Here is a 27,636-nt window from a genome sequence, read left to right as displayed (position 1 = left end):
GGGCTGTGAAGTGAGCATCACCTTTCTAACAAAGAGCTCTTTTTATTTAAGCCATGACTAAAAGCAATATTCCTTCCCTTCTGTTAGACACTTCTCCATCCATCCATCCATCCATCCATCCATCCATCCATCTTCTTCTGCTTATCCAATTCAGAGTCGTGGGGGTGCTGGAGCCTATCCCAGCTGCCATAGTGCGAGAGGCAGGGTACACCCCGGAGAGGTCAGTCAGACACTCGTATGGTCTTTATCCACAAGAGGACCCCAAAAGAGCTGCAGGGAACCTCTACAACATTTGCAGCTACACACTTCCTGAGATTAAAGGGATTTTCACGACAAGATGACCCAAAGTTGGCCAAGATGATGTATTTGAACGTCTTCATTTCACCTCAAAGGTCCAAATTTGAAAGATTTTTAATATACAAACATATAAAAGACAATAAAGCTGCAAACTCCCACATCTAAGGAGACATGTTGCTTGATGAATGACTACCAGCTCAATTCACACACACACACACACACACACACACACACACACACACACACACACGTATATATATATATATATATATATATATATATATATATATATATATAACTACCTATAAATAAATAACACCGACTTAAAAGGAAACATGAACATAACTCTCAGATCAGACTTCAGTACATACGGCACACCTGTGACAGCTAAAAAGATAAAATGCATCTTCTCATCTCGGATGAGAAACTCACCGCACAGTTGTGTCTGAACACAGTTGTCATGGTTGTGACTCTGTGACGAAGGTTGCATAGTCTCTTAGCTCGACAAGACTTTGACGCAAAAAAAAAAAAGGTTTGATTTCCTGAGAGCAGATCCTGAAGATCTGCGTCTGAGGCAAAAGTAGAACCAACACTAAACCAAAGCAACAAAACTAAAAGAAAGTAAAACAAAACTTTCTGCTGCACAAACCAAGCTACACATCCTGTGGATGCTCCAGCACCATGTGTGTCCTCACCGCGCGTCGCACACACTCTGAGCCTCAAGTAAGCTTTGTCTGCAACTTTTTCTCACACGCATTCCCACACTGTCCAGACACACACACACATATTTTGAGGAAACAGCTGACCAGACCCTTTCTTCTGCCCTCCCTCACCAACAAAACCCAAAAGCTGTGAACAAAAGGGGTCAGTGTGAGGGAGGAGGGGAGGGAGAGAGAGCGACAGAGGGAGAGAAAAAGAAGGGGAGTGGTGGGAGCGTCTGGGAGAGGAGACAGATGGGTCAGTGGGATGGAGAGAATAATGATGAGATACATGGAGGGGGGGGCTGAGCTTGAAGTTTGAACTTCTCTACTCATTAGGACATTCAAACACTGAGGCAATTAAACTCTTAAAAGCAGCATACAATAGTTAATACTGACTGCTGCTCTAATGAAAGCAAAGCTGTAGTCTGGTATGGCACGGCATGGTATGGCACGGCATGGTATGGTGTGGGAGGGGCCAAAAACAAAAGTGCATCTTATTGAATATGATACAAAGAGGCCTTGTGTATATATACTGTTACCTACAGATATATACATATGGAGAAAGATTTATAAGATATTATGTAAATGTTGTAATTCAGCCCATTTGAGTTAAGCCTGTGCTTCAGTCACATACTGACTGTGTCATTTATTGTGTTGGTCTACAGATGCAAAACATGGAAAATTGTGTCACTATCCATAAATATCCAGACCTAACTTTAGCTGCAAGGCCACGCCATTCCTCCAGGACTAACCCAATATGTTGCTGCTTGAACAAAAGTGCTAAAATATGTAAAATACTAAAGAAAAAAATTATATTACTTGCAAATTCTTTAAAAAATATATTTAAAATTACTAGCAGGGCTTGTGGGGCCTGATAATTTGGCCTGGATTTGGCCCACATATAGTCCTGTGTTTTCAGTCCATCTCAGGGCGATGACTGGCCACTGTCACATCCACACCTGTGGCCATCATTTCTCTCTGCCTCTAACATCTTTGGACTGTGGGAAGAAAGCAGAGCACCTGGATGAAGCCCACACATCCACAGGGAGAACATGCAAACCCCACACAGAAAGGCCCCCCGCTGGCCAGGTGGTCCAAACTCGGGATCCTTCTTGCTATGAGGTGACAGAGCTAACCACTGCGTCACCACGGAGCCCTCTTACATAACTGCAGGGTTCCTGTTGATGTTGTGAATGCAGAAAAGGTTTATAGATAGCAAAGAGGCTACTGTGCTGTGGTACGGTATGTTGGAAAGGAAAGGAAAGGAAAGGAAAGAAAGAAGGAAAGGAAAGGAAAGGAAAGGAAAGGAAAGGAAAGGAAAGGAAAGGAAAGGAAAGGAAAGGAAAGGAAAGGAAAGGAAAGGAAAGGAAAGAAACTTGTGGGAGTTTAGCACCAGCTGAAAGAACAAGCTGTCAGCAGGCAGTGAGCCCACACACACGCACACGCACAAACACACACACTCAGTCTGGGTGGCTTCACACAGATGGCGAGACTGGCATCGCTGTATGTTTGAGTGCCTCCCTGTTCCTTTTTTTGCCTTTGACAATAACAACAGTTCGCTTTAACAGGCAGTGTGACTGTTTACAGATAATAATTTTAGTCTGTTTATGTTTGTTCATGTGGGTCTCTGTGTTCCTGTCCTCCCATGTCTGCAGCAGTATGTCCCTTAATTTCTCCCTTTTTCTCTCCTTCTTCTTTGTCTCTGAGGTTTAAACATGTAATGGCTACATTATTCAAAAATTAGGAGTGGAAGTGTGAAATCTGATCGACTCATTTACTGATGCATTCTGGCAACATTTGCAGTGCTAATGTGGTTATTTTGCTTCAGATTGAATACCCAGTGAGCTTATAAGTGCAGTGACCACTTCTGCTGATGTATCTATAGCTTTGTAGCAAATGTTCTTGACACCAAGGTTGTTAGACTCATTTTAGTTTAAGGACCACACACAGCCAAATTGGATCTCAGGTGAGCCCCACCTGCAAAACCCGTGCATAATAAACTACTAATATCAATAATAATAATAAATAAACATGTCAATTTTTGCCTTTCTTTTAGTCTAAATAACTAAAACTACATTTAATGAACCAAACTTTACAAAACACATGATTAACAGTCTGCAGTAGATCTGTAAGGATTTTGGAGTTAAACATTTGCATTCAAACAACTTCTAGATATGAAGAAATACTGTAAAACTACCATATAATTCCATGCCTGTGTAATAATTTTGGTGTCACCACAGCTGGAGCAGCAGAGGTTCTGGTCGCTGTCGCTCATGTTTGAAACCCTAATCTATGCGCACACGTTTGAGCCTGTCTCCGGTGCTTTTTGCTGACACTTTGTTTGTTATTCTGTTTCCTTTTCAGATTCTGCACATTGATGTGTCACCATTCGATGAAAAATTCCTGCTATTGCTATAAAAACATGCTATGTCAGATGCCTTGAACGCAGAGCTTCTGAAACTGCGAGGTCAGCAGGTCAGTCAGCAGCTCTCCTCCCTTCTCATTCTTTTCCTCTCTTATTTTTTCCTCTCTTTTCTCTCCGTCACGTTTTTGCCTCGCTCCTTCTGTTCTGCATGCTGACTGGGAAACGATTCTCTCAGCTCTCAGTGTTTTCATCCGGTCATGCTGCTCATTTTAAGGTGCATAACTTTGCAGAGAAATTTTCTTTTCTGGATTTAGGACGTGCCCCCCCTCCTCCGTGGAGATTTAAAATGTGCAGCCATTCCACCTAATTTTTCCCTCTTCTTCATTCTTTATCTTTATTTCTCTCCTCTTTCAATTGCAGAACCCTTTTTTGGTATGCCAAAATTATTTTTAAAGCAAATGTGTTGTGCAGATGCACCGCTGAAAAAAACATCCTCGAGGCTAAAACATGCTCCAGCGCAGATACATAATAACACTGTTTCTGTGGCGTGCTACAAAAAAACAGGGTTGTGCAAATCGCAGAGGCTCCAAAATCCCAGCGACGTGCTCATATGTGTGCATTCAGAGGGACAAGAAAAGAAATATAAAACAAATAGGCAAACAATGATCAAGGTTTAGTGTATTTGATTTCTTCCTGGCAGACTAAAATGTGCACCGCTGAGTATTTGTGCCAAATGCAAACAGAATACTGCATTCACGGGTTTATTAAGCCTCAGCCCACGCTGCATTCAGAAATGCTCGGGTTATAAGTCACAGAAATCCCTCTGCCCCAGATAATTTTCAATGGACATAGTCCCTTGTTGACTTTATCGAACTGTTTCATTTTTATTTATTTTTAAACTAACGGATGGTGTCTCTACTCATAACATTCTGGCATTGAATTTCACATACAAAGAGTATAAAAAAAGACATTTTCTCTTATTAATTCGTTAGCCAAACAACACTGAAAAGATCATTATTCCTAAACAGCCAAGGCTAAATTTCCAGCTTACCTTTTTGGTCTGACCCGTAGTGCAAAGTATTCAGTTTATTATGGTGTATTAAAAAAAAAAAAGTGTCACAAGTGTGAAGGTGACTCAAAATGACTTAAATGACTCATCCAGTATCAAATTATCTCCAGCTGACTGACTAATTGAATCAGAGCATGGACTTAACGTTCACGCAGCCAAAATAACTGTGCTCATATTTCATACTGAATACTTTTTAACGAGTTTATCAAACCTGTACTGTTTCCCTAATCTATGACAGATAAATTCTAATCTGTAGTCGTGGGTTGAATACATTTTAACCCGGGTCATCTCTGTTTTCATCGTCACTTTCTGCAGCGTGCATCTTACTGTTAGCCACGGTTCACTGCTAATCATTACACTGTAGTGATCAGACACTGAAAATGACAAGGAAGACTAAGTCCATCATGTTAGAAAACATGCATATATTTCCAGAGTGATACAAACTGAGATAAGTTGAAGGAGTAGAAGCTTGACTTTATGACTGAATTGATGGCAGGACCCTGCGCGGTCACTCGAAAGCTAAATAACCTTTTCCCAGTTTTTAGTCGCAGAATATCGAAGACGATCACAAAGACGAAAGTTCATATTTCTTTTTTTGACCGACATCGCATGCACGCAGTTTAGATTTTTATATCAGTGTGTTGACAGTGATCCAAAATGAGGCTCGATCACTGTCACGTCTTCCTGAGATACTGCAAACAGCAGCTTAGAGACCAAACACAAAGTCTGTCTCTCTGTATTGAATTATGCAGGATTTACAGTTTTGGACGTTGCACTAAAATTAAGCATATCTTTGTCTGAACTTTGACCTTTCCTTTTGAAAGGTCAGGGTTCAGACCTGTGTCTTCCCACTCCCTTAACTTCAAGGAAGAGACATTCCTAATAACCATCTACAGTTCCTGTAATTTTCCCTGTGCAAGAAATATTTTCAGTTCTCAGAACTGTTGCATGAGAGAGACTGCTGATCGCTTCCCTCCCTCTGTGGTGTTGTCTAGACAGGAGGAGGCTGTAAGCCTGGCAGGCAGGCAGACACTCCATGGTTAATCTAAAGCAATTAGCTCATTTGTCATCCGCTGCCTGCTCTCAGTCTATCTGCCTCCTTCTCCTCCTCCTCCTCCTCCGCCTCCTGCATTCAACTAAAGGTCACGAGCGGTCATTGCCGAGTCAGATGGCTCTGAGAGAGCAGACAGGGAGAGAGAGTGGGGAGGGCAGGAGAACGGAGGGAGGGGCGGTAGGAGAAAGGAAGGCAGGGAGGAAGAAAATCTGGTGGAAAGGAAGGAGGGAGTGGAAGGAAAGAAGCTGAAAAGAGAAAGTTGAAAAGAATAAAGCAAAGAAGGTGAAGGAAGGAGGAAAAGAAGGCAGCACATGAAATATATTAGCAAAGGAGATGGAAAATAAAAGCTGAAAAGAGAGGAAGGAAGGCAACCAGAAGGCAAAAAAGAAAAAAATCAATGACGAAAAGAGTAGACAGGGAGAAAGGGAAGGAGAAAAGGGCAGGGAGAGAGAGAAGAGCTCGCTAATTCCTCCCCCCCTTTCTCAGTCCTCAGATGACTCGACAGTCTGGGTAGTCAGAAATAGCACAGACAGCTGTGTGTGTGTGTGTGTGTGTGTGTGTGTGTGTGTGTGTGTGTGTGTGTGTGTGTGTGTGTGTGTGTGTGTGTGTGAGACACAGAGAATGTCTGTTTGTGCAAACTCCTATATGTGTGCGACTGTGAGAGTTAGAGGTCAGAGGTTCACACAATTTTGCTTGGCAATTTCCATGAGAAAGGCTATAGAAGGTGATGGTGGTGGTGGTTTTTTGTGTGTGTGTGTGTTTGGGGAGGTGAGGGGATGGGGCACACACACACACACATACAGACATACAAGAAACAACACATAAAATGATACACACACACTCTCACCATTGACATTGGAAGTCACAGTCATGGTGCAGCCAACAAGTGTGGGAACTTTGGTCCATAAAACTCCCACTGTTTGATTCAGCAGTGGGAAAATGGAGATGTGTGTAGGGGTGCGTGTGTGCATGTGTGTGCGTGTGCGTGCACTGTTAAAAGGGTACACTATCGTGCCTCCTCATCTTCCTCAAACCATCATCCCATTTCTGATTCTCATCTTTCATCGGTCTTTACTCTGAAAAAGGAAACTTCACTCTCATCACAGCTTGTTTGGGACAACACACAGTTGTGTGTTACTGAAACTGAGCACAAACACACACACAGACACACTTCAGTGAGAGCATGAGAATTAGATAAGGACTTCTGTCGTACAGGAATTTGACATCTGAGGTATTGGAAATATTATTATTATTAATTTGGTGAAAACTAGATTGATCAGCTGAGGCATAAAGATTGAGTGTGTTCATAACAAATAGTTGAATCCTTTCAAATGATTAACAAAGTGCAAAAGAAGTGCAGATTTTGTATAACTGCATATTAGACAAACCTACATCATAAATGAGGACCAGGTCAAGCTGGGTAGGCCCTCAGTGTGTCCAGTACACACAAGTAAATACTTGCATTATTATCACAAGAGAAGATGATCTTAATTAATTATTTTAAATCTGTCTTTAATCAGAAATTGAAATCCCTTCTGTGAGTGTGTTCTGGGCGAAGACAACCAGCATGTTTTTGGATGGTGGACGAAGCCTCGACACCCGGAGAAATATGTGAAATATTATTAAACAAGCGAAGGGTCCCGCCTGGGTTTGAACCCAGGAACAAGTTACAGCTACAAAGGTGAAAAACGTGCTGACGCATGATCCCTCTGATGGAGTTTCTCTCTCTTTAAAAAGTGAATGCATGTGCAGAGGCTTAGCTCTCCCAGAATTTCTGCAAGTCTTCTCTAAAAGTCCAACACAGACAGATTAATTACAACCGGACAAAATTAACAGAACCGGAGGATAACGACAGCAAATGAAAACACACAGAAAAGTAAAGAGACTGATGGGTAATAAGGGTAAGAATGGCAGAGCGGAGCAGTGCTGGAGTGGAAGAAGAACAGAGAAGCATTAATCTAAATTTAGAGTGTTAATCCAGGGAACTCCCATGTTAAACTGCGTGTCCCATCTGGAACGCTGGCTATGCTAACTCTAGAGTAGGTCACTGACTCTGAATAAACTAAATATCCTGACCATGAAACACACGGAGCATGCTGCCAACTCTCACCAACACAATCAGGGTGCTGTGACCTCTGACCCCATGACCTTCTGACTATAATGACTTTTCAGAGTCCAACCTAATGGCACATTTGGCAGTTTTGTTGTTGTTGTTGTTTGTTTTGTTTTGTTTTTTTAAATAAGAATGACCAAACACAAAGTTATTTGTTATTTTAAAAGAATCAATCAGGTCTGGATCAGGATTATAAATGAGAAAAAATGGGGGTTATTTTTGACTCTCGGATCCCATTAAAGGCTGCAGTAATGAAACAAACATGCTGCCACAGAGGGTCGCACTGATCACTAATAATCACACTTTGTTGTTTTCATGTTTTGTGCTTTGTGTGACACAACACAGAAAAACAGCTGATTAAATTTAGGATTACGGCTTCTCGACGTTTCCTGTAACAACGCAGGAACAACAATTACTTTGATGATTGGTGGTGAATATACTGAGCTATTTTATATTTAAATATAGTAATTAACTGTGTCATTGTCTTTTTGGTATACAGTTGATTATGATGATAATCACGATTGTTACTTTTAAGAAGGAGAAGAAGAAGAACAGTAATATCTACTGAAACTAGAAGCTTTAGCTCATTAAAACTGCCCTTTATCCATATAATATTCACACAGACAACCTTTCACTTAGTTAACTGTGTTAAGAGTTTCTGTGTTTACCAATTTTTATTTTAAATTTTTGTCCTCTCTTTATAGTTTCAGACTCTTTTTCCACCTACTGCTGCTGTATTTTGAGAATTATTCATTTGCCAGAATTAAAGATAAAGTTGATTTTTTTTAATCGCACTCTCATCATTGTCAGTACTGCTGTGTTAGTGTCGTGCTTTGCTATGGTAACTCATCAGACGGACTTGACTTCGGCATTATTCTCTGTTATCTGTTTGCTAAAGTGAGCCACGTTTTGAAGTCGCTATGAAAAAAGGATAAACACGCTGTTTGTTTGACTCGCTCTCATCAGCATGTGGGCGATATTTATTGTAGCTTTTTGTGTTTGGCATCTGTTGTTTGAAGGTTTCACTTTAATTTGGAAACTGCATCAATCAGATAATTTTACACTTGAAAGCTGGAAGAAAGGTTTTATATAAAATACTACATCTGCCTGATTAACTGATATAAAAATGATCATAAATTCAGCTACAAATATACATATATATACATTTTAATTCTGCTATAGCAATTACATTGTGATTGCTCCAAAAGCATCACAGTAAAATAAGAACTGCATAACAGAGATTATTGTTTAAATTTAATCAGCGCATCCTGACCACAATCAACCAGAAAGAGTTTGGATTAAAAAGAATATTTGTTTTATTTCTGGTTTTTAAATGCAGCCAGCGGTCTGGCTGTGCTGTGGAACAATAAAGCAAATGAATAAAAATGAAATAGAATTCATTTCTGGCATCAGAAATATCAGTGAAATGGAAACAAAACACAGACAAAAGCAAACGACACACCTCGTGCTGTACTGGACACGCACACCCATTAATGTTAACAATGGAAAAAGTGACAGTATGTAAAGTCCAACAAAGAGACAGGAAATCATTCACTCAGTGTCTGACACACACACACACACACACACACACACACACACACACACACACACACACACACACACACACACACACACACACACACACACACTGCTCCTCTGTGTACTAGCTGACCTGCAGAGCATTCTGTCTGAAACATATGAAAATCAAACCTCATTATCAGCTGCTTGTCTGGCTCCGTGTGTGTGTGTGTGTGTGTGTGTGTGTGTGTGTGTGTGTGTGTGTGTGTGTGTGTGTGTGTGTGTGTGTGTGTGCGTGTTGCTCATTATAATTCTAGCCAGAAGGAGCTAGACTACCCCTGTCGTCTCGCACCCCCGCACACGCAGACACACGCGCACACAGATAGACTCTGGTTCACAGGCGCACACACACACTGTTCATTTGAATGAGAAAGAGACAGGAAAGTCACGGGGCAGGTCACATTCATCTATGTGTGTGTTTATAATGGATCTGATCCAAAGTGACACTAGACACTGGATAATAATCATTAGCAGTGTGTAATCAGTGGGTGTGTACACACAGACACACATTTGCAGGTCATCAGGTTACTAAGAAAGTTACTGGTTCAATCTCTACTGTCTGCAGTGCCACATTTTTGCCAAAGTGCCCTTCAGCAGCACTAAGTACTGAAGAGTACCGACCATCCATCCATTTTTTTTTTCATTTATCCCAGGCCAGGTCGTGGGTTAGAATCCTCAGCAGAGAAACCCAGACCTCTCTCTCCCTAGCCATCTCCTCCAGCTTAGCCGAGGTGCCCCGATAGCTAACCCTAACACCCTCCGGTCCCCCTTCTTAAAGATGGAACAACCACCACAGTTTGTCAATCCGGTGGCACTGCCCCAAATCTCCACGAGACGTTGCAGAGGCATGTCAACCAAGACAGCCCTACAACATCCAGAGCCTTCAGGAACTCAGGGCAAATCTCATCCACACCAGGGGCCCTGCCCCTGATGTTTAACCACCCCAGTGACCTCACCCCCAGTGATGGGCGAGTCGTCCCCCTCGTCCCCACTCTGCTTCCACTACAGAAGGCGTGTCAGTGGGATTAAGGAGATCTTCGAAGTATGCCTTCCGCCACCTGACTATAGCCTCAGTTGAAGTCAGCAGCGCCCCGCCAGCACTATACATCGTGTAAGTAGAGCAGCACTTTGACCTGCTGAGTCACCTGATGGTTTGCCAGACTCACTTCAAGGCCGTCCAAAAGTCCTTTTCAGTGACCTCACACCTGATTTTTTTTATTTCAGCCACCGCCCGAGCTGCGTTCTGCTTGGCCTGCAAGTACCTATCAGCTGCCTCCAGAGTCCCACAAGCTAACCAAGCCTGACAGGACTCCTTCTCCTCTGGTGTCCACCATCTGGTTCAGGGACCACAACAGACACCAACAACCTTGCAGCTGCAGCTCCATGTGTCAGCCCCAATAATGGAGGTGCAGAACATGGCCACGTGCACTTATGGATATCCTTATATTCAAACATGGTGGTCGTTATGGATAAACTGTGGTTTGCACAGAAGTCCAATAACAAAACACCACTCGGGTTCAGATCAGGCAGGCCGTTCCTCCCAGCCTCACCCCTCCAGGCCTCACCGTGAGCTTTTAAGTGTCCCAGCAGAGTCACCGGATGGAGCCCCCTCAGGCACCCCACTCAGCGACTCCAAGAAGGCTGGGTACTCTGAGCTGTCATTCATGAGGGGGCTCCATCTGGTGACTCTGCATAGGCACAAACTGAAATCACAGTAACATTTATTGTTATATTCTCATTGTCATTAAATGTCACATTTATTTTAGGTGTGATTACTGAGATCAAATGATTATTGTCCCTTAATTTGCGGGCTTACTTTGACTTGTCTTTTAAATCCAGTGCTCCTCTTTTCTTTGCACCTTTGCACCTCTAGTTCATCTCGACTCAAAATAACTGAAAGCGAGCCTTTGATCAACAAAATCTTTCTGGTGGGAATTAGAAGTTGAAGCACACTTTGCATGGATAAACCTACAGAGGGCTTGTTAATGCTTAGCTCATTAATGGTCGCCCACAGTTACCTTTTTCACCACATTGCTCGCGGTCTCTTGTGAGGTGCACTTCAGGTCAGGACGGCTCGACTCTCCCTCGGTCTCCGTGTGGGTTTTGTGCAGCGCCACGGGCCTCACTTGGATCTCCGCACCCCCCCGGCAGTGGAGACTGTGGCCACTTGACAAAAACACCCCCCAGTCTGGGCCTAATTTCCAACCAAACAAGCTGGTGTTCCCACCGCCTCCATCTGCTATTTTCAAGTTTTCAGCTGAATTAAAGCTCAAGAAAATCGCCTGTTAAACACTTTTTTCTGCTCAATAAATGTAAACGTTTGTAAGAAGGCCAAAGTAACTGTGTTAAATAATCTTTTTTTTTTTTTTTTTTAAAGAAAGGAGCGATTATGATTTCTGCCATAACAGAACAATGCTGATATCCTATTTATTATAGCTGGCATAAGGAGTAAGATTCAAGGATCGATTTTCACATTGTCCACAGTAACATCACAATACAGTGACACTCCTCTTTTACCCTGCAGGAGGTTTTAACTTTGCACTCATTCATTTGATGAGCTCCACCTTTAGGACTCTTTGAGTGACTCGTGCAGCTAAGATCAGCAGGACGGTCCCTTTAGAGCTCCTGCACGTTTTAATAAAAACATACATATTTGGCACCACTGTGATAATACTGTAACTTATCACAAGAGGACATGATGCAATATGATGAATGTCAGTGTGAGATATTTCGTTTATACTGTAGCTCCAAGTAATGACTCTTCTGAGGTTATTATTGCTGCTTATTAACTAATCGTTTGTTGTATAAAACATTAGAAAAAGAATGCCTGTCACAGTTTTCCAGACTGTGCTGTCAAATGTTTCACGGTGTCTGATTCACAGTGTTAACATTAAAGAAACCCAGTTAATTAAGAACTGCAGAAATCTGTCAAATGTTTCACATCATTAGCTCAAAATTACTTAAATCAGTTATAGCTGCTGATTAATTTTCTATCATTTGATTTAAATTAATGCTTAAGTTGTAATTATTTTCTTTTACTTCTCTGTTTTTAAATGTCAGGATTTAATTATTAAGATGTTTTAAGCTGCATCCTGAACACATGGGGAGTGGAATCTGGGCTCACTTGGTCAGTCAGTTATTAATAACCAATAAATGGGTTTCTAACATCGCAGCCATTTTCAGCTACGTGCCACAGAAAGACACCGAGAGTGTACTTTTATCTCACAGTCTGATTATCGGTGATATTACTTACAAAAACTAAATAGAGAATATTTTTTAACCATCCTTCAAAAACTCTTGAAGGTCTAAAGATGACTCATAACTTTCAGTGTATCCCAATAACCCACTAGCAGTGAATTTACAAGCATTTAGGGGAATATAAAATTAATAATACTGAGAAAATTAGAGGTGTTTTGGTGATAAAGGGTTACTGAGGAGGCATGAATTTAGTGTAATGAATATTCAAGAACCTGTTGTGTTCAAACTGCAGGTGTGTGTGTGTGTGTGTGTGTGCGCGCCTCAGATAAGGTAAAGCAGTTATAGAGATAATGAGTTTGAGATCAAGCCTGCAAAAAGAGGCAAATGTGTGTATGTGTGTGTGTGTGTGTGCGCATGTGCATGTGTGATCCAGGCATGCGGTCCCGCTCCAGCTGCCAAATCAAAACTCGCTCAGCCAGTCCTTTCATGCACACACACATACACACACACACCTGGCTAGACAAAACAATGTCTGTCTGACCCTGTGTGTGTTTTGTGTGTCTGCATGGGAAAATCAATTCCACATTAATAAACAATGGTTAATGAATTAAAAGCACTTCTGTCTGCGGCTGCAGCGACTGTGTGGAAAACAAGCCAATGTTGGGAATGACGTTAATGATTTACAGCACATGAAAACCTGCTGTGTTCAGACTGCACGTCATGTGATTCAACAACACGGCCTCAATAAAACCTCTATTTACTAAATATTTTTGATGTGGTGATGAATCAGATGATTAAAATGGGTAATGATGAATCCAAAATACTTGAAGTTCTTTCTTTAACTTGTTAGAAAGCTGTGCTCATAATTAATATCCTTTGAGAACGACACAGCTGACAGTTACAAACTAACTGCTGAAGAAAGTAACATAAAATAAAGTTGTTGGAGGCCAAACTGAGACTAAAAGGCCTTTAAGGCCTCGGTTGGCTCATTATGTCTCAATTCTTACTTTCATTATGAAAATTTTTTTGTTTTTCTTTACTTGTGATCAATCTAAGGTGATGAAGTCCAAAATCCAAACATACTCAGTCGACTGTACCTTTAAAGATGACAAAGATAAGCAGCAAACATCTAAAAGCTGGAAGCTGTGACTGTGTGAGGTTTGGAGAATTTGGCTTTGAGAACAGATCAGTTGGGAAAAGAAAGTGTGCCTGTTTATTCTGTTTATGATGCAGCACACACAGACTTTTTTGTGGTTTTGAAGTACAGCCAGACTATTTGTGGATGCATTAAAAAACAGAAATTTTTAAGATTTTCTCCTAATTTTTCAAAATTAGTAGCAAGTAATAATGCTTTCCCTTCCAGACAGTCTAAGCTTTTGTTGTGTGGTTTTGAAGCCCTCTAACCGACAGCAGTACCTGTGCTGATAATAATGAAAATGCTACAGTTTATTATCTCTGTTTACATCAACGTGCTCCATCAAGGAAACACTAAAACATTTGATGACTAACCACATTCTTCTCCTCCCTTCACCAACACCACCACCACCCTCACTCTCTTTATAAACCATAATCCAACAACACTAACAAGTGAATACCTGAATGCTTCCTGTATTACTCAGGTGCCGTTGAGCAAGAAACCAAAGCCTCGCCTGCCTCATGAGAGCGGCGCGGTGGCCGAGAGGTTCAAAAAAACACCTGGCTTTGAGATTATGCTTTCTTTCTTAAAGACTCACCTCTAATCAGCTCATGTCCTCTCTTTATCCTCCACATGAATCAACTCGCCTCTGCTTTTGTGTCTGTGCATGTGTGTGTGTGTCTGTGCATGTGTGTGTGTGTGTGTTTGAGACACACTGAGATAACCTCTAGTTTAGACAAAACAATTTTCTGCAGAAACCCAAACAGCATGACTGCAACAAAGCCGCTGAAACAAAGAAGTGCATGGAAAGTATAAAAAGGAAAGAATGAGCGAGGAGGGAGCTGTGAGGGGAAAAAAAAAAAAGGGCGAAAATATTTCACCGTCTGAATATTTTGCGGTAGACTTGTGGAGCTCTAACGTTTATTACAAGAGACATCTGGCAAAAACCCAACACACACGTGGAAGTCTGTGTGTGAGAGAGAGCAAAGCTTTTTCCCCGTACTTGCAGCTGACAGTGTTTTAATGTTGTTGATGTTTCTCTGTAGCATCGGGGTCAGAAATGTTTACCATAAGAGGGTGTGCGTTATGAAGACTTAATGGATGGATGGATGGCAAACAAGCTGGGAAACTGGCTCCATGCCTCCAGAGCACAAAATGATATGGGCCTCACATTTAGGTGTGCATGCCAGCTGGCAAAGTCTGCCGTCTCCTCACTGAGGAAGGTGTGGGAAGCTGGTGGACACAATGCGAGCAGCGATTGCGTTTCTGATATAGCCAAGAACCTGTCAGCTCAGGTGTGATGGGGGTTTTTTAAGAGAAACTACCTCACGTGGGACGAGTACTTCCATACTGTGGTGCTTTTAGGTGGGGAAAAAAAACAGCTGCTTCTTTTTTTTAAACCTGCTTTAGCAAGCAAAAAAAAAAAAAAACAGCTTCTGAGAAGTTCCTCAAATCTTCCAAGTTAATTTTTCTCTTCAGCTGACTCTAAAAGAAGCTGTTGCGGAGTTATCAGTTAGTGTGAGGTAGCCTAACACAACATGAAGTCTGATGCAATGGAACAGCTGGACATTGAGTCATGGCTAAAAATAGAAAAAGTACAAACCTTCATCAGACACCTGCATCCGCGCAGAGGCAACATTATAAATTTCCTGTTCTCTCATGTCTACCCATCATTACCAAGTCTCGCGGTTCCCACATTTATATGGCGTTTTAATCGGCGTGTTTACATAAAGCAAAAGCAGCTGTCACACTCAGACTCTGCAGATGCTGGAAGCTCAGTTCAGTCATTTTTCTTTGGCCACTTGCAGACAGCAGAACAGTCACATCGACAGCTTCAACAATCAACAGCTTATCTGGACAACATTCGAAGCAGTATGTGACTCACCTTTGTGCTTAAAAAACCGCATACATATATATATATATATATATATATATATATATATATATATATATATATATATATATATATATATACAGAATCAACAGTCAAATCAAAAGTTTGCCGCAAAGCAAGAATGTGGAAGTTCTATTATTTTATATAATTGTGGTGAACATATTTTATGCGAGGGCATTTTGGGGATTTTCTCTTCATTGGGGTGCGACAGGAGGTCCCACAGGAAATCAGAATATTACATCAGAAATAAACAATGTGTAGAAAATCACAGAAATATTCAGGTTCATGTGCGGCTCTGTGCCCTCACACAGATGGTTTTAACTGAAAAGTGGTGCTGCGCAAGAGCCTGAAATTTGCTTTGCATTGAATAACTGTTTGGCAAAGTGGTGAAATATTTCAGAGAGGGGCTGGAACCATCCGATGAAACCCCCTGGACACACCCCTGATGATATGATGGAAATGTTAGCAGACCACTGCACAAAGTAATTTTGGGGTTTGTGCCCAAAATTCACTTTTCCTCTTCAATTTAAACATTAAAATGTATTGAAATGCACTCTGTGGGCATCTCCAGCCATTTAGAGCCCTCTTTCTTTCTTCTGTCTGTAGTAGTGCAGAAATATCTATATTTACATTTGTTTTTACCAACAATAAGTTCGATTCTGCTCTATTCTCAGGGCACATTAGATTGTTAAGGTAAACCCTTACCCCTTATAATATGTCAGAAGGAATAAAGAGATTCCACCATGAGCAGGTCTACAGTGCATACTTTTCTACTTTTCCAGATCAAAACTCCGAAGCCAACATTTATAGATTTAGCAGCTCTGTGGACCAGGAGATGTGAACAAAAGGCCACAGTGGAGAGGGAAGGATGGGTTTTCCGACTGAGCCAGCTTAGTGGGGATGTGGACTTGTCTACACTGCAAGAGCATGATTGTAATATAACTTTGTTTTGATGTGCACGCAGGCTTTTATTTTCTCACCTTTTAGCCCTAAAACCATTAGAATCACATCCTTAATGTGCATCTGAAGCCGAGTACAGGAGCTGTGCGCGTTTCTAGCCTGCTGCTCTGTCTAGACACACTGCAATGCACTCAGTGTGTGAATGTGTGTGTGTCAATACATGTGTGTTTGTGACAGTCAGAGAGTGAGGGGGTTGTTGGCGTTCAGGTGGAGCTTGGTTTGTTTGAATGGCTGAATATGTAATGATAATTATTAGCAATATAAACAGCTAGGAGGCGTCACGATGGCATTCTGTGTGCGTTTGTGGATGCAAATGATGCAGTCCCAGCTGTTTCCTATGAGCCAGGGGGCAAAGGAGGCAGACGCAGTTCTCTCTGCAAGTCTGAGTGTGCGTGCGCACAGGGGTCAAGCCCACGGTCACGAGTGTCTGTGTCGCGTGGGTGGGGGGAATGAGAGTGTATGTGTGTGCTTTGTACACTGAAGTGTCTATTGTCTAGGCTCCGTCAGGACAGCTGATTGGCTGACGGCTCAAACGTCTCACAAAAAGTCTTTGTGTGACATCTACGTCACAGATAGCTTCTGAACATAATCTAAGGTACATGCATGCAAAAAGAAAACTCCAAGTCTTCTGCAAATTTGGTGAAAATCATCTTTTTTTGTCTTTTTTTGTAAGATATCCTCCAGCAGTTGACAAGCTTAGGCACCTATTTAGATTAGGTGGGTAGGGTTAGGGTTAGGGTACAGTCATCACAAAGACACACTACTGTCATAAATCAAAAGAACACATCACCTACTCAGCTTAACAGCTTTGCTTTGGTGTGGTGGAGCAGGCCACACGTGAGGTCTTTGTCAGCGAGAAGGCCGTAAAACTGACAATGATTCAGACATCTGGCTTGGATGCAACAGTAGGGATGACTCTCATAACGTGATTCATTCAGTGCTTCTTTTTTCAGGACACACAGAAAAGTCCCAAAGTTTTGAGCTGCTTCACAGGAATTTTTCAGACGTCGAAAAGCCACCCGGTGGGCTGTTTTTGGCTCTTCTGGCTGGCCGTACATGGTGCAGACTTCCAGACTACTAGTTACGTTGTGCAGTTTGGAAAATTTTCTTAAATTAACATGTCAAAAAGTATGTATTTAAAAGACTCGTTTATTCTCTTATTTTCTTTCTCAACATGCAAATGTTTCCTTTTTGGAGGCTCCTCCAACGCTGAGCTGGGACTTTGTTATCTGTATCGATTTAGCTTCCTGCAGTTAGCATCAATATGTCCAGTTGCTATATTTACTCGTAGCTTTGTCAGCAGGCAGACTGAACCAAATCAATTGGTTATCAAAGGTCTCATAAATATATCTGCACTTTAAAATAATATGCTCAGTGAGTGGACGAGGGTCAAATCTCAGGTTCACATTTTGGAAGCTGCATGAGAGAAATATGAAGGAAAAAGGCACACAAACAACCAAAACCAACCCCCACCACAGTGACAATGAACCTTTCAACCCTCCCCCTCCCTGCCTTCTCCTGACCCGACCCTTGACCTTTGCCCTTCCAGACACTCAGACTGTCTCACTTCACCCCCGGCCTCCCAGCAGATGCAGCGGTTTCAAATGCAAAAATGTGAACCATCGACACAACAAGCATTTGCATACATCTGAATATCTGAATTTCTAATGAAAATTTGCAAACTGAGTTACTCACAGAGGTCTGCTCAGGATGTCTCATATATATGACGTAACATAAAAATAGATTTGATATTTCTTCTCACAAATCACCTGCTTTCATGTTTTTCAAGTTCGGTTAATTTAAAAGGCAGATGGTCCTCCAGGTGAGTCGCTCACCTTCTCAGGTAAAAGTATTGTCTAATTCATTAAACACCGCAGATCACATTCACATCATAGTGAAGTGATTCTGGCTCACTAAATAACCACAGAGCTTAATTATGAACAGATTAAAATGGAGAAATGTTGTATTTAAGAAAACAAAGGAAAACAGTTTATCTTTGTACTGACTAAGAAAACCATGTCACTCTTTTTAATTGGAATAGTCCACAACACAACTGACTGCATTACCCCAAATACTGCTGAGAGTGTTGGCATTTGGAAGACTCGAAACATAAGAAGGAAAAAAAAAAAAGTCCTTTTTAATTCCATGTAGCCATAAATCATCAGACAGGAGCCCTTTTCTACATGTGCAGAGGCGACATAAACACCATTAAAAAAGATTCACACCATCTTAAATATACAAAAACTAATTTAAAGATTTATTTCAACAGACAACCCCGCGTACATGATCTTTTCCACATTAGCAGGTGACACCGAGGTCTTGAAAGACCAGACAGACAAATTATGACTCAGACTAATTAACAAAAGCCAAGGGACACTTTAATTTCTTCTTAACACCTAATCACACATTAACACGAGCAACTTCCTCTGTCTCAGACTAATTAATAAAAGACACAGTTTTTCTTAAACTGCATTAACAGACAACAAGTGAAGTATTTAGAAGACCAGACAGTCATAAAGGTTTATTTTTTCTTCCTCAGCCTAATTAATGAAAAACAAGAGACAATCTTTTCCACATTACTGCGTGAGAGTTTATGCCTACAGCAGGCAGACAGTCACTGCCTTTATTTATAGAGCCGGCCTCTTGGACCTCAGACAGTCTCTGTATGGATTTATTCACCCTGAGAGACAGACATATAGGGCTGGCTCTGACTTCAGACTAATTAATGGGACAATATGGGTCCAACAGCCTACAAGAGGCTCAGCTGAATGCCGCCTTGTATGCAGATAATATGCAGAAAGCACACACACTCACACAAACACAAACTCCCCCAAGTGCCGGTGACCCAGACCCCCTACACATGCACACTGCATGCATCTACATATATGCATGATGAGAACATGCTGATGACTTTTTGAGATTATGTGTGTGTGTGTGTGTGTGTGTGTGTGTGTATGTGTGTGTGTGCGCGTGTTATTGTTGTCTAGACCTAGAGACACTGAACAGCTGAGAGGCTGAATGAAAGAAGGCCGTAAGCAAAAATGAAGGAATAAATACTTTAAATCTGCAGGCTTAATGTATTCATTTGTTTGTCTAACTAGTCATAAAATAGTTTGTTTTGTTTTTTCAAAGGCAAAACTTTACAATATTACTTTAATATAACATACAGCAGCAAATCGTTACATTTAAGAAAATGTTACATTTGCACAATTCTTGCTTTAGGAATTAGCGACGCTGGCCTCCTAGCAGTAACTCTTCTGCGGTTCTTCATGTACTCATGGTTCTTTAAAATATAAAAGATTCTGTATTTGTATTTATTTGCCTAAATTTGCTTCAAAATAACAAAGTAACAAATTATACACCTACCATGAAGTATAACTGGCCTGTTAAAGCTGTCTTATAGCTGCGATTCAGGAGGTCGAGCAGGTTGTCTACTATGAGAAGGGTCAGTGGTTCGATCACCAGCTCCTCAAGTCAAGTCAGTGTCCTGAGCCCCAGATTGCCCCGATGCAGCCAGGTGGTGCGAGTGTGACAGGTAAGTGTTTAAAGGGATAGAAATAAATGATGTTTGGATGGTTTGCAGCGTTTTAGGGCTTTGGGTGCTCCGCACGAGCAGACAGGCGATATAAAAATGGTGGTCCATAGATTTCAATACAGATTTCTTTGGGAGCCATGTGTCTCTGTAACAGTTTCTCTGAGTTTTCAAGGAAAATATGACAACAACCTGAAAGATTTTTATTTTTGAATTATTATTATCATTATTTACTTCTGTAGAACAAACAGAGACAAAATAACAAAAATAACTATTGATATGGGCATCTGCTGTCCTTCAAAATGTTATTTTAAATATCTGGTATAGTCCCAAAAAACTGATCAATTTCTATTAAAAATGACTAATTAGAACTAATCAGTAAAATGAATCCATCTAACATTTCCATCCCACACTGGAATTTTAAAAAGCAAGAAGCTAGAAGACAAGAGAGGAAATGGAAAAGCAAGGAAGACATTTAGGAAGGAAGGAAGTGAGAAACCTCAGAAAGAGGCAATTTGTCTCCCATTGACAGTAAATAGGAAATGCTGTTCCCCGTGCCCTTAAGGAAGACGCTGAACCCAGTTACTGAAGAGTCATGCGCTCTCGGAAACTGAACAAAGAGGAAGCAGATGTGCCAACTTTTTGTGGTAATTTCTTCTGAGACAAATTACTGTCTGTTTATTGTACACGAGGATTAAAGCGATTGTGTTTCTGGGGCGATGCCAGCCGTCAGTCACATAAACATAAAACACAAAAGGCAGAATTTGATCCACGCAGACCGAAAATAATATCAAGCTATCTGCTTTTACTGCGAGAAAAGCCAAGCGTAGAACATCATTTTATATATATATATATTGACTAAAGCTCCCCCCAAAACTGAGTGTTCACACAGAAACACACAGAGAGGAAATTAACAGACAAACGCAGACTAACATGTGCACGCCTGCGCACACACACACATACACACACTCACACAGAGGACTGAGACAGCCAGACAGAGCGGTTTACATAATAAGTCTAGGAGGCCAGCCAGAACAGACTCAGTCATTTAATTTCCATGATTCACTGAGTGAGTGTGAGAGAGAGAGAGAGAGAGAGAGAGAGAGAAACAGAGAAAGAGAAAAAGAGAGAAAGAAAGAAAGAAAGAAAGAAAGAAAGAAAGAAAGAAAGAAAGAAAGAAAGAAAGAAAGAAAGAAAGAAAGAATACTGCCTAATTATTGTTCAAAAACCTGGAAAATTTAACTCTATTTTCAGGAGCTTCAAATGTCTCTGTAATTATCAGAGAGAATTTATCAATCAAATGACCCCAAACATAAATGTGACAATTAAGTCAAAAAGAGCCGTATGAATGACTCTAACCTCACTGAGTAAAATGAGTCAATCCTGTGCAGCTACCACAGTTTACGGCGAAACAGTCAAACACAGAGTTGCATGCAGGTTGCCTCAGGATATACTTTTGCTCCACAAATAATCTGTCAAAAGCAGAAATGAGGAGGAAAAAAAAATGCAGCTCTTTTTCCTGTTTTTTCTTTTTTAATGCACATCATGTCTGGGTCACATGGGAGCTGCAGCCCAAACAGGATGTGGGAAGGATTTTAGTTCTTTTTAACAGAGTGACACATGACTGAATGACAAGGTGAATTTCACAGATTGTCACCCTATACATAAATATTACAGTACAAATACTTGATATTTGTGGGGCAAATGGTGATGTGATATCTGAAAAGAATTTTCACTAACAGACAGAAAAATGTTCCAAAGTGAGTCAAGCTAAGAGTCATACACCTCTGTCAGACTGCTCTAAACTCTCTGTTTCAGTTTTTTTTTCTACTCGTGGCTCTTTATGATGTCAGAGAGAGTGGATATCCCATATATGGTCGGTGAATATGGAAGCCCCATCCACCTCCTGTCTAAATCTTCTGTATATGATGGGCCATTCAGGGCTTTGGCTTTAAGAAATGCAGAAGTGAGCTAAAACGATAGCAGTGATTAGGACGGTTCCTTCACAATGAAAGGGTCCCAGGTTTGAACCCCCGTGGGGCCGATCTGTGTGGCTTTTGGATATTGGTACAGTCAGAGAATATTACTTGAATGTGTAGAGTTTCTGGAGTTTTGAATCCTGGTTAAATAAAGGTTAATAAAACTGATTGTTGCAGACAGTAGATACACATCTTCTATGAGTATGCATGCCAAGTGAATATAAAAAAAAAAAAAAGCCTCATGAAGGGTTGATGTGAATTTAATCGTTGGAGTTCGTTGGCGATCTGGTGGATGTTAAGAGGTTAAAGTAAAATGGGACCAAGTAAGAGTCGCTGCAGGGATCAACCTTGTGACTTAACGGTGTGACTGTGTCCTTCCTCTTGCAAACACTGATGTCACCACCTCTCACACTATGACTCTTTTCCTCAAAAAAAAAAACCCCAAAGCACCCCTACCCTCCAGCTGAACTCACACACACTCCGACACACACTATTGATAACATTTATGTTGGCTGTAGAGTCAGACTGAGGACGTGCTGATGTTAGGCAGCCAGACGTGCAGTAACAAATGAACAGAGAAGCTGAGCTACTGGTAGGAAATGATTCTCACAAGCTGATACCAGCAGTGACTTCACCACACACACACACACACACACACACACACACACACACACACGGCTAGCCTGTGAGTAATGCTGATGTCATGTGCTTTGACTAGCAATGTCTGCTGCTCAGAACAGATGTGTTTTTGCATATGTGTGTGTGTGTGTGTGTGTGTGTGTGTGTGTGTGTGTGTGTGTGTGTGTGTGTGTGTGTGTGTGTGTGTGTGTGCGTGTGTGTGTGTGTGACTATACAGGTACATGAAACCCTACAATTACAACTTCTGAGATGAAGGAAGGATGTGCATGAGAGGAAGAGAGACACATAAATGATAGTCTGAAGTGACTCAGAGGCTCTGCAGCGTTCATAAATATGAGCTGAATGCATTTATCTCAATTCAGTGACTTAAAAGTGTTTAAATGCTTTAAATGCAGCTTGTGAAGGTGCATGGGATGGGACGGGTTTGGACTACATTACGTCTTCAGAACTCGGCTAGCAGAGATGCCTTTCATTTAATTTCATTTTCAGTGGTCCTCTCAAAGTGTCTATAAGAAATACTATTTAAATTACCTGCTAGTTATAGCCACCATTTGTGTTAGCTAATGCAAAATTAACACGACCGTAACACTGGCGTTCATAAATCTCAAAGAGAGATAAAAACTTGGACAAATAAAAGTGAAACTTTCTGATTTAGAAAGTGAAATGACTAAAGATTTATTTTTTTGGAGGTGAACTGAGCCTTTAAGGCAGCTTTAATGTATGCAGCAACAGATATGTCAGATGTCTGCTATGAAATCTGTGCTTTCTTCTTCAGATCTATTTTTAAGATCTTCAGAGGTAAAAAATTTAGGGAACCCCTCCTTTTTCTATCATGTCATCCTTTGATCACCGCATCAAGTGCATAACGTGGATTATCTTTTACTTTGTTCTGCGGTGCTTTTCATCTTTGCTGTCACACTCCGGCGCTTACTGCCCAGTACAGCCGAACAAGCTTAAATATGATCTAGTTTTGTTTGGTTTGTTTTTTTTTAATAAAGGCCAGTGCATCATTAGTTTCAGTCATTCATCTCCTACACAATCTAAAATTCACCCGACTGTCTTTTTCTTTTTTCCTCTTTCAGTTCCTCTGCCTCTCTTTCACAGACTCTTTATTTGCTTTTTCCAAAGTTTTGACATTTTCTTCTCACTAGCTTCTCTCTTTGCCGTCTCTCTAGTCTGCTCAGGACTCTTCCCTGTCTGCCTCTTTGCTTTATCTGCTTCCCTCCTCCTGTCCTCCAGACTAAACATCACGTCTGTTTTCAGGCAGAGGAATTGAGTGTGTGTCTCTGCCTGCATTCTTATCTCGCCTCTCTGTTACAAGTTGAGGCAACTATCTTTATCACATAGCTTGATTGCCATCAGCCCTATCGACATTACTTCTGACTTACATGGGCTTTCTTAGAATTTTAGTTGGGAGATTTCAGTCACAGGCTGCTTCTAGGAAAAAAATAAAATCTATTTATTTTTTACCAAAACATGTTATGTGACTGTGACAGTTTTACAGCTTGGATCGGCAGTGCTGCGCCTCATTGTGACATTTGCAATTGTCTAGCCTCTTCTTATACTTAATACTTCAACAATGGAAGCATCTAGCTGCTTAAATGACAAATAATGCCAGATCAGGTCATTCCTGATAAACATCTGTTAGCAAGCTCTATGGAATTTGTGAATCTGTCAACACAAATTGCATAGTTTGGACTTGCTGTTTTGAGTGCTTCACATATGAAGTGCACAATGTCTAAGCATAACAGCCAGACAGTTGAGGGTACACTCCACACCACCTTGGCTCTGCAGCAGGACACTCAGTATGAAGAGAGTATGTGGGAGAGTCCGGCCGGCTTTCAGGCGTCATCGTTCCAGATGTTGTGCTGTTATCTGGTGTCGGTTTAAAGTCTTAAGAACTCGTAAAAATCTGCAAAATGCAGCAAATACTGCAATTGTCATTTCTGGGTTAAGTCCACAACTTACTACACAAGCAACTCTACGTGGTGTACTACACAGAAGAATACTACATAAGAGTCTAAATTAAGACACAACTAACTTATCTTCCGCCTCCTGGCCGCAAATCAGTAAATGGTCCTTTCCTTCTCCTGAGTAGAATATGGCAGCCACTGAGACGATCAACACGCTCACTTTTTTAAATGTTAGAAATACAGATTTGCATATTTTTAGTGCACCTCACAGAGCTTTCCTTGTTGTGCATTTAGAGTCAAAGTAGCAACAAGTTAAGATACAAAGAAAAGCAAAAAATGAAAGGGCAATACAAGATGAGAAACCCTGAACCCGTGCTCATGGGTTCCTTACATCTAATTAAAAAAACTCTTAATGCTGCTCTATAAAATCACATTTTCAACCACCTTTCCCTCCAACTAGCTCTGCTGCTACAACAGCTGCATTTATTATTGCTGATAATATTACTATAAGCTAGATTCATGATGCTAACCTCCATTTCTGCAGTTATTAAGACTGCTGACCTGTAGCATTTCCATTATTACTCTAACTACTATAACAGGGAACTTAGATTTGATGTGCGTTACTGTTGTGAAACCTGGTCTGACAACATCTGCTGGGACTAATGTCACGTAACAGAAGACGTTTAGGTCTGTCACAGCCTTTTGAGTTTTTAAAAAACAGCGAATCAGGCTATCATCTAATCACTCATTTGGATTAAGCTCCGCAGATGTGAGTGTGAATAAATATCTTTTCGTTTCTGTTTGTCAGACCAAATAAGACTGCGAATGACATCATGTCTGGATTTTTATCAGTATTTCTGGCACTTTAAAGGACGTACGATTAATTTACCAAATATTACAAATAGTTAGTCAGCACATTTTCTCGAGTTTGAAGCTGGAACTTATGAATGCTTTTCATTTTTACTGAAAAACTAATCTAATCTGCTGTCATTACCGCGTAAGAGCTACAACGCTCAAAAATCCCGATAATCATTTTATTGTTGTGACTTATTTTCTTTCTGCTTCTTCACTCCTGCTTGTTTTCACTGTCTGTTGACCCAGATGTTGTCAGTGCTGTCTCTCTGCCTGTGAGCAGGATTACAGAAGCCATGAAACCTGATGGAGGCGTGGAACACCAGTTTGGGCGCACGCTTTCTTTAAAACTGACCTTGGTGGAGGACAGCGCTCTGTGAGCGGCCTGCTTGTTTAAATTATGGAAGCAAAAGCTGCAAAGCTTTGTTTGCTCCAGTTCTCGTATGTTTAATTTGTCGTACATGACAATATTTGTACTGCTGGTGCAACAAAAGTCATTAAAGCTGCTGTGGGAAAGGAAAAAGTCATCTGAAAATTATTAGTGGAACCCCACAGAAGAGAGACATCCTGCTATTATTAGCAAAGCTGCACTTCAGTAATTTGGTGATGTCCCACTGATTGAACTGTGGTCTCGCAGACAGATGACAGCTAACCATGTGGCATTAACTTGGTGACCACTGTGGAGGTGTGACAATCATGGAGACCATGCAGGATCAAGTGAGTGATGCCCTACTAACAGAGGCGTAGAGAGAGTCTGTGACTATCTGACAACCACCACCGTGAGGTTGATGGAGGCTGAAGGCAGTTGCTGTGAAAATGATTTCTAGAGCCTCGGTCCCACAGGCCAGTGACCGAATGTTCCCCATCCGGTTGGCAAAAACCTCCTTGTGATTGCTTTGGTCACTAGCATGTTGCTGCGGTCACCTGCAGTTTGCAGTGGACAGCAGCTCTGCTGCAGTGAAACTGTGAAACATGCAACACAAACTGGAAACGGAGACCAACCAGTCCGGGAATCCATATTTTTCCCCAACAGCCGGCGGCTGTATCACATCCAATATGGCGGACAAACAACGTGAGCATGACGTCACGTGAGAAACCTCCGTAGGTTAAAATTGTTTGCAGCGACCGTGTGTGCACCGGCTTCTCCAAAGACCTGACCTGCGTCTGAAGATGTCTGAGTCACAGGAGGCGACCCGAGTCAGACACGCACGCACGCACGCACACACGCACGCACACACCTTTCATCTATAAATGACCTCGCAGTATTATGATTGTGTGTGTTTTTAATAGCAGGTGTTCCCAGCTGGAAAAGGACCACATAACATCATTCAAGTACAGATTTAATGTACTCCACTGTGTTTTTGATGCAAATAATGTACTTTGTGCTCCACAGTGTTTCCCTTAAAGCCTTAGTTACTTATTTTTGCAGATTTTAAAACTGTAAATCTACCTTTCTGTAAATCTACCCACCAGTTTCTAAGCGCAATCCTCTCCAGCTGCAACATTAAACTGACAGACACATTTGTGCATCAATAATTATGATTCAGTAACAGGATGTCTGTGATTTCCTTAATTTAAGCATACTGGGATTATGAGTTTGTGTCTAAATCAGGGGTGTCAAACATGAGGCGAGGGAGTCTGAACCAGCCAACCAAAGGGTCCAATCTGGCCCTGTTGATGGGGGAGTTAATTTATTAATAATTCAAATATTTCAATAAAATGCACTGCTGATACCAGCATTACCACACACACACACACACACACAAACACGCGCGCGCACACACACACAGAGGGAGCTTTACTGCCTCGTCTGAGCAAACAGCACACAAAGATACAGACATAAAAGTATACTCCAAAATAAACACACACACTGGAACACAGGGATTTCCCGGATGCGACCACACACATAAATACACAAACGCGCACTCTCGCGCGCGCGCACGCAGACAGGCGGCTAGACAGGCGTCTGGCTTTGCTCGAATGACGAAGCGACGGCAAAACTTCCAACTCCCCTCCTTTCCCACCGATCAAATCCAGGTTATTCCTTCGATATCCAGCTTCCGGTGTCCCCCCGAGGTAACGTCCCGACAGTTTTAACACACTTTAAGTCTAATCTGTGCCTGAGCGAAGGAGCAGGGCTTCTCTGAAACAAGTCAGCTGAGCGTTAAGTTCACAAGCAGACAGAAAACGCCAGCGGCTCCGAAAAAAAGGGAACGAAAAACGCTGCACCCATCAAACTTCGCTGACATGACGAAGAAAATGGCTCAAAACAGCCCGAATGTGATTATAAATCGAGCCAAGCAGAAGGGCTTTTTCATTCCGACTTTTCAGGAAGACACGGGGACGCCCGGGGGTTT

The 27,636-nt window shown here is 41.5% G+C and overlaps 1 protein-coding gene across 3 annotated transcripts in view; it reads right to left on the bottom strand.

The window, feature by feature from the left end:
- The window catches only part of pmepa1 (prostate transmembrane protein, androgen induced 1), a 40,774-nt gene that overhangs the window by 12,590 nt on the left and 548 nt on the right, over positions 1-27,636 (bottom strand). The window contains exon 1 of one of the 3 annotated variants that reach the window (XM_030729127.1): positions 730-998. The exons of the other annotated variants lie outside the window; for them this stretch is intronic. Coding sequence (XP_030584987.1) covers positions 730-787 — 58 coding nt within the window. The 5' untranslated portion in view covers positions 788-998. Of the gene's footprint in view, positions 1-729; positions 999-27,636 lie in introns of those variants that run through there. 3 annotated transcript variants of the gene reach the window in all.

The sequence above is a fragment of the Archocentrus centrarchus genome, chromosome 5 (genome assembly GCF_007364275.1).
Source record: "Archocentrus centrarchus isolate MPI-CPG fArcCen1 chromosome 5, fArcCen1, whole genome shotgun sequence".
Classification (NCBI taxonomy): Eukaryota; Metazoa; Chordata; class Actinopteri; order Cichliformes; family Cichlidae; genus Archocentrus; species Archocentrus centrarchus.
Note: the sequence above shows the minus strand (reverse complement) of the source record. Positions and strands in the feature narration are given on the sequence as shown.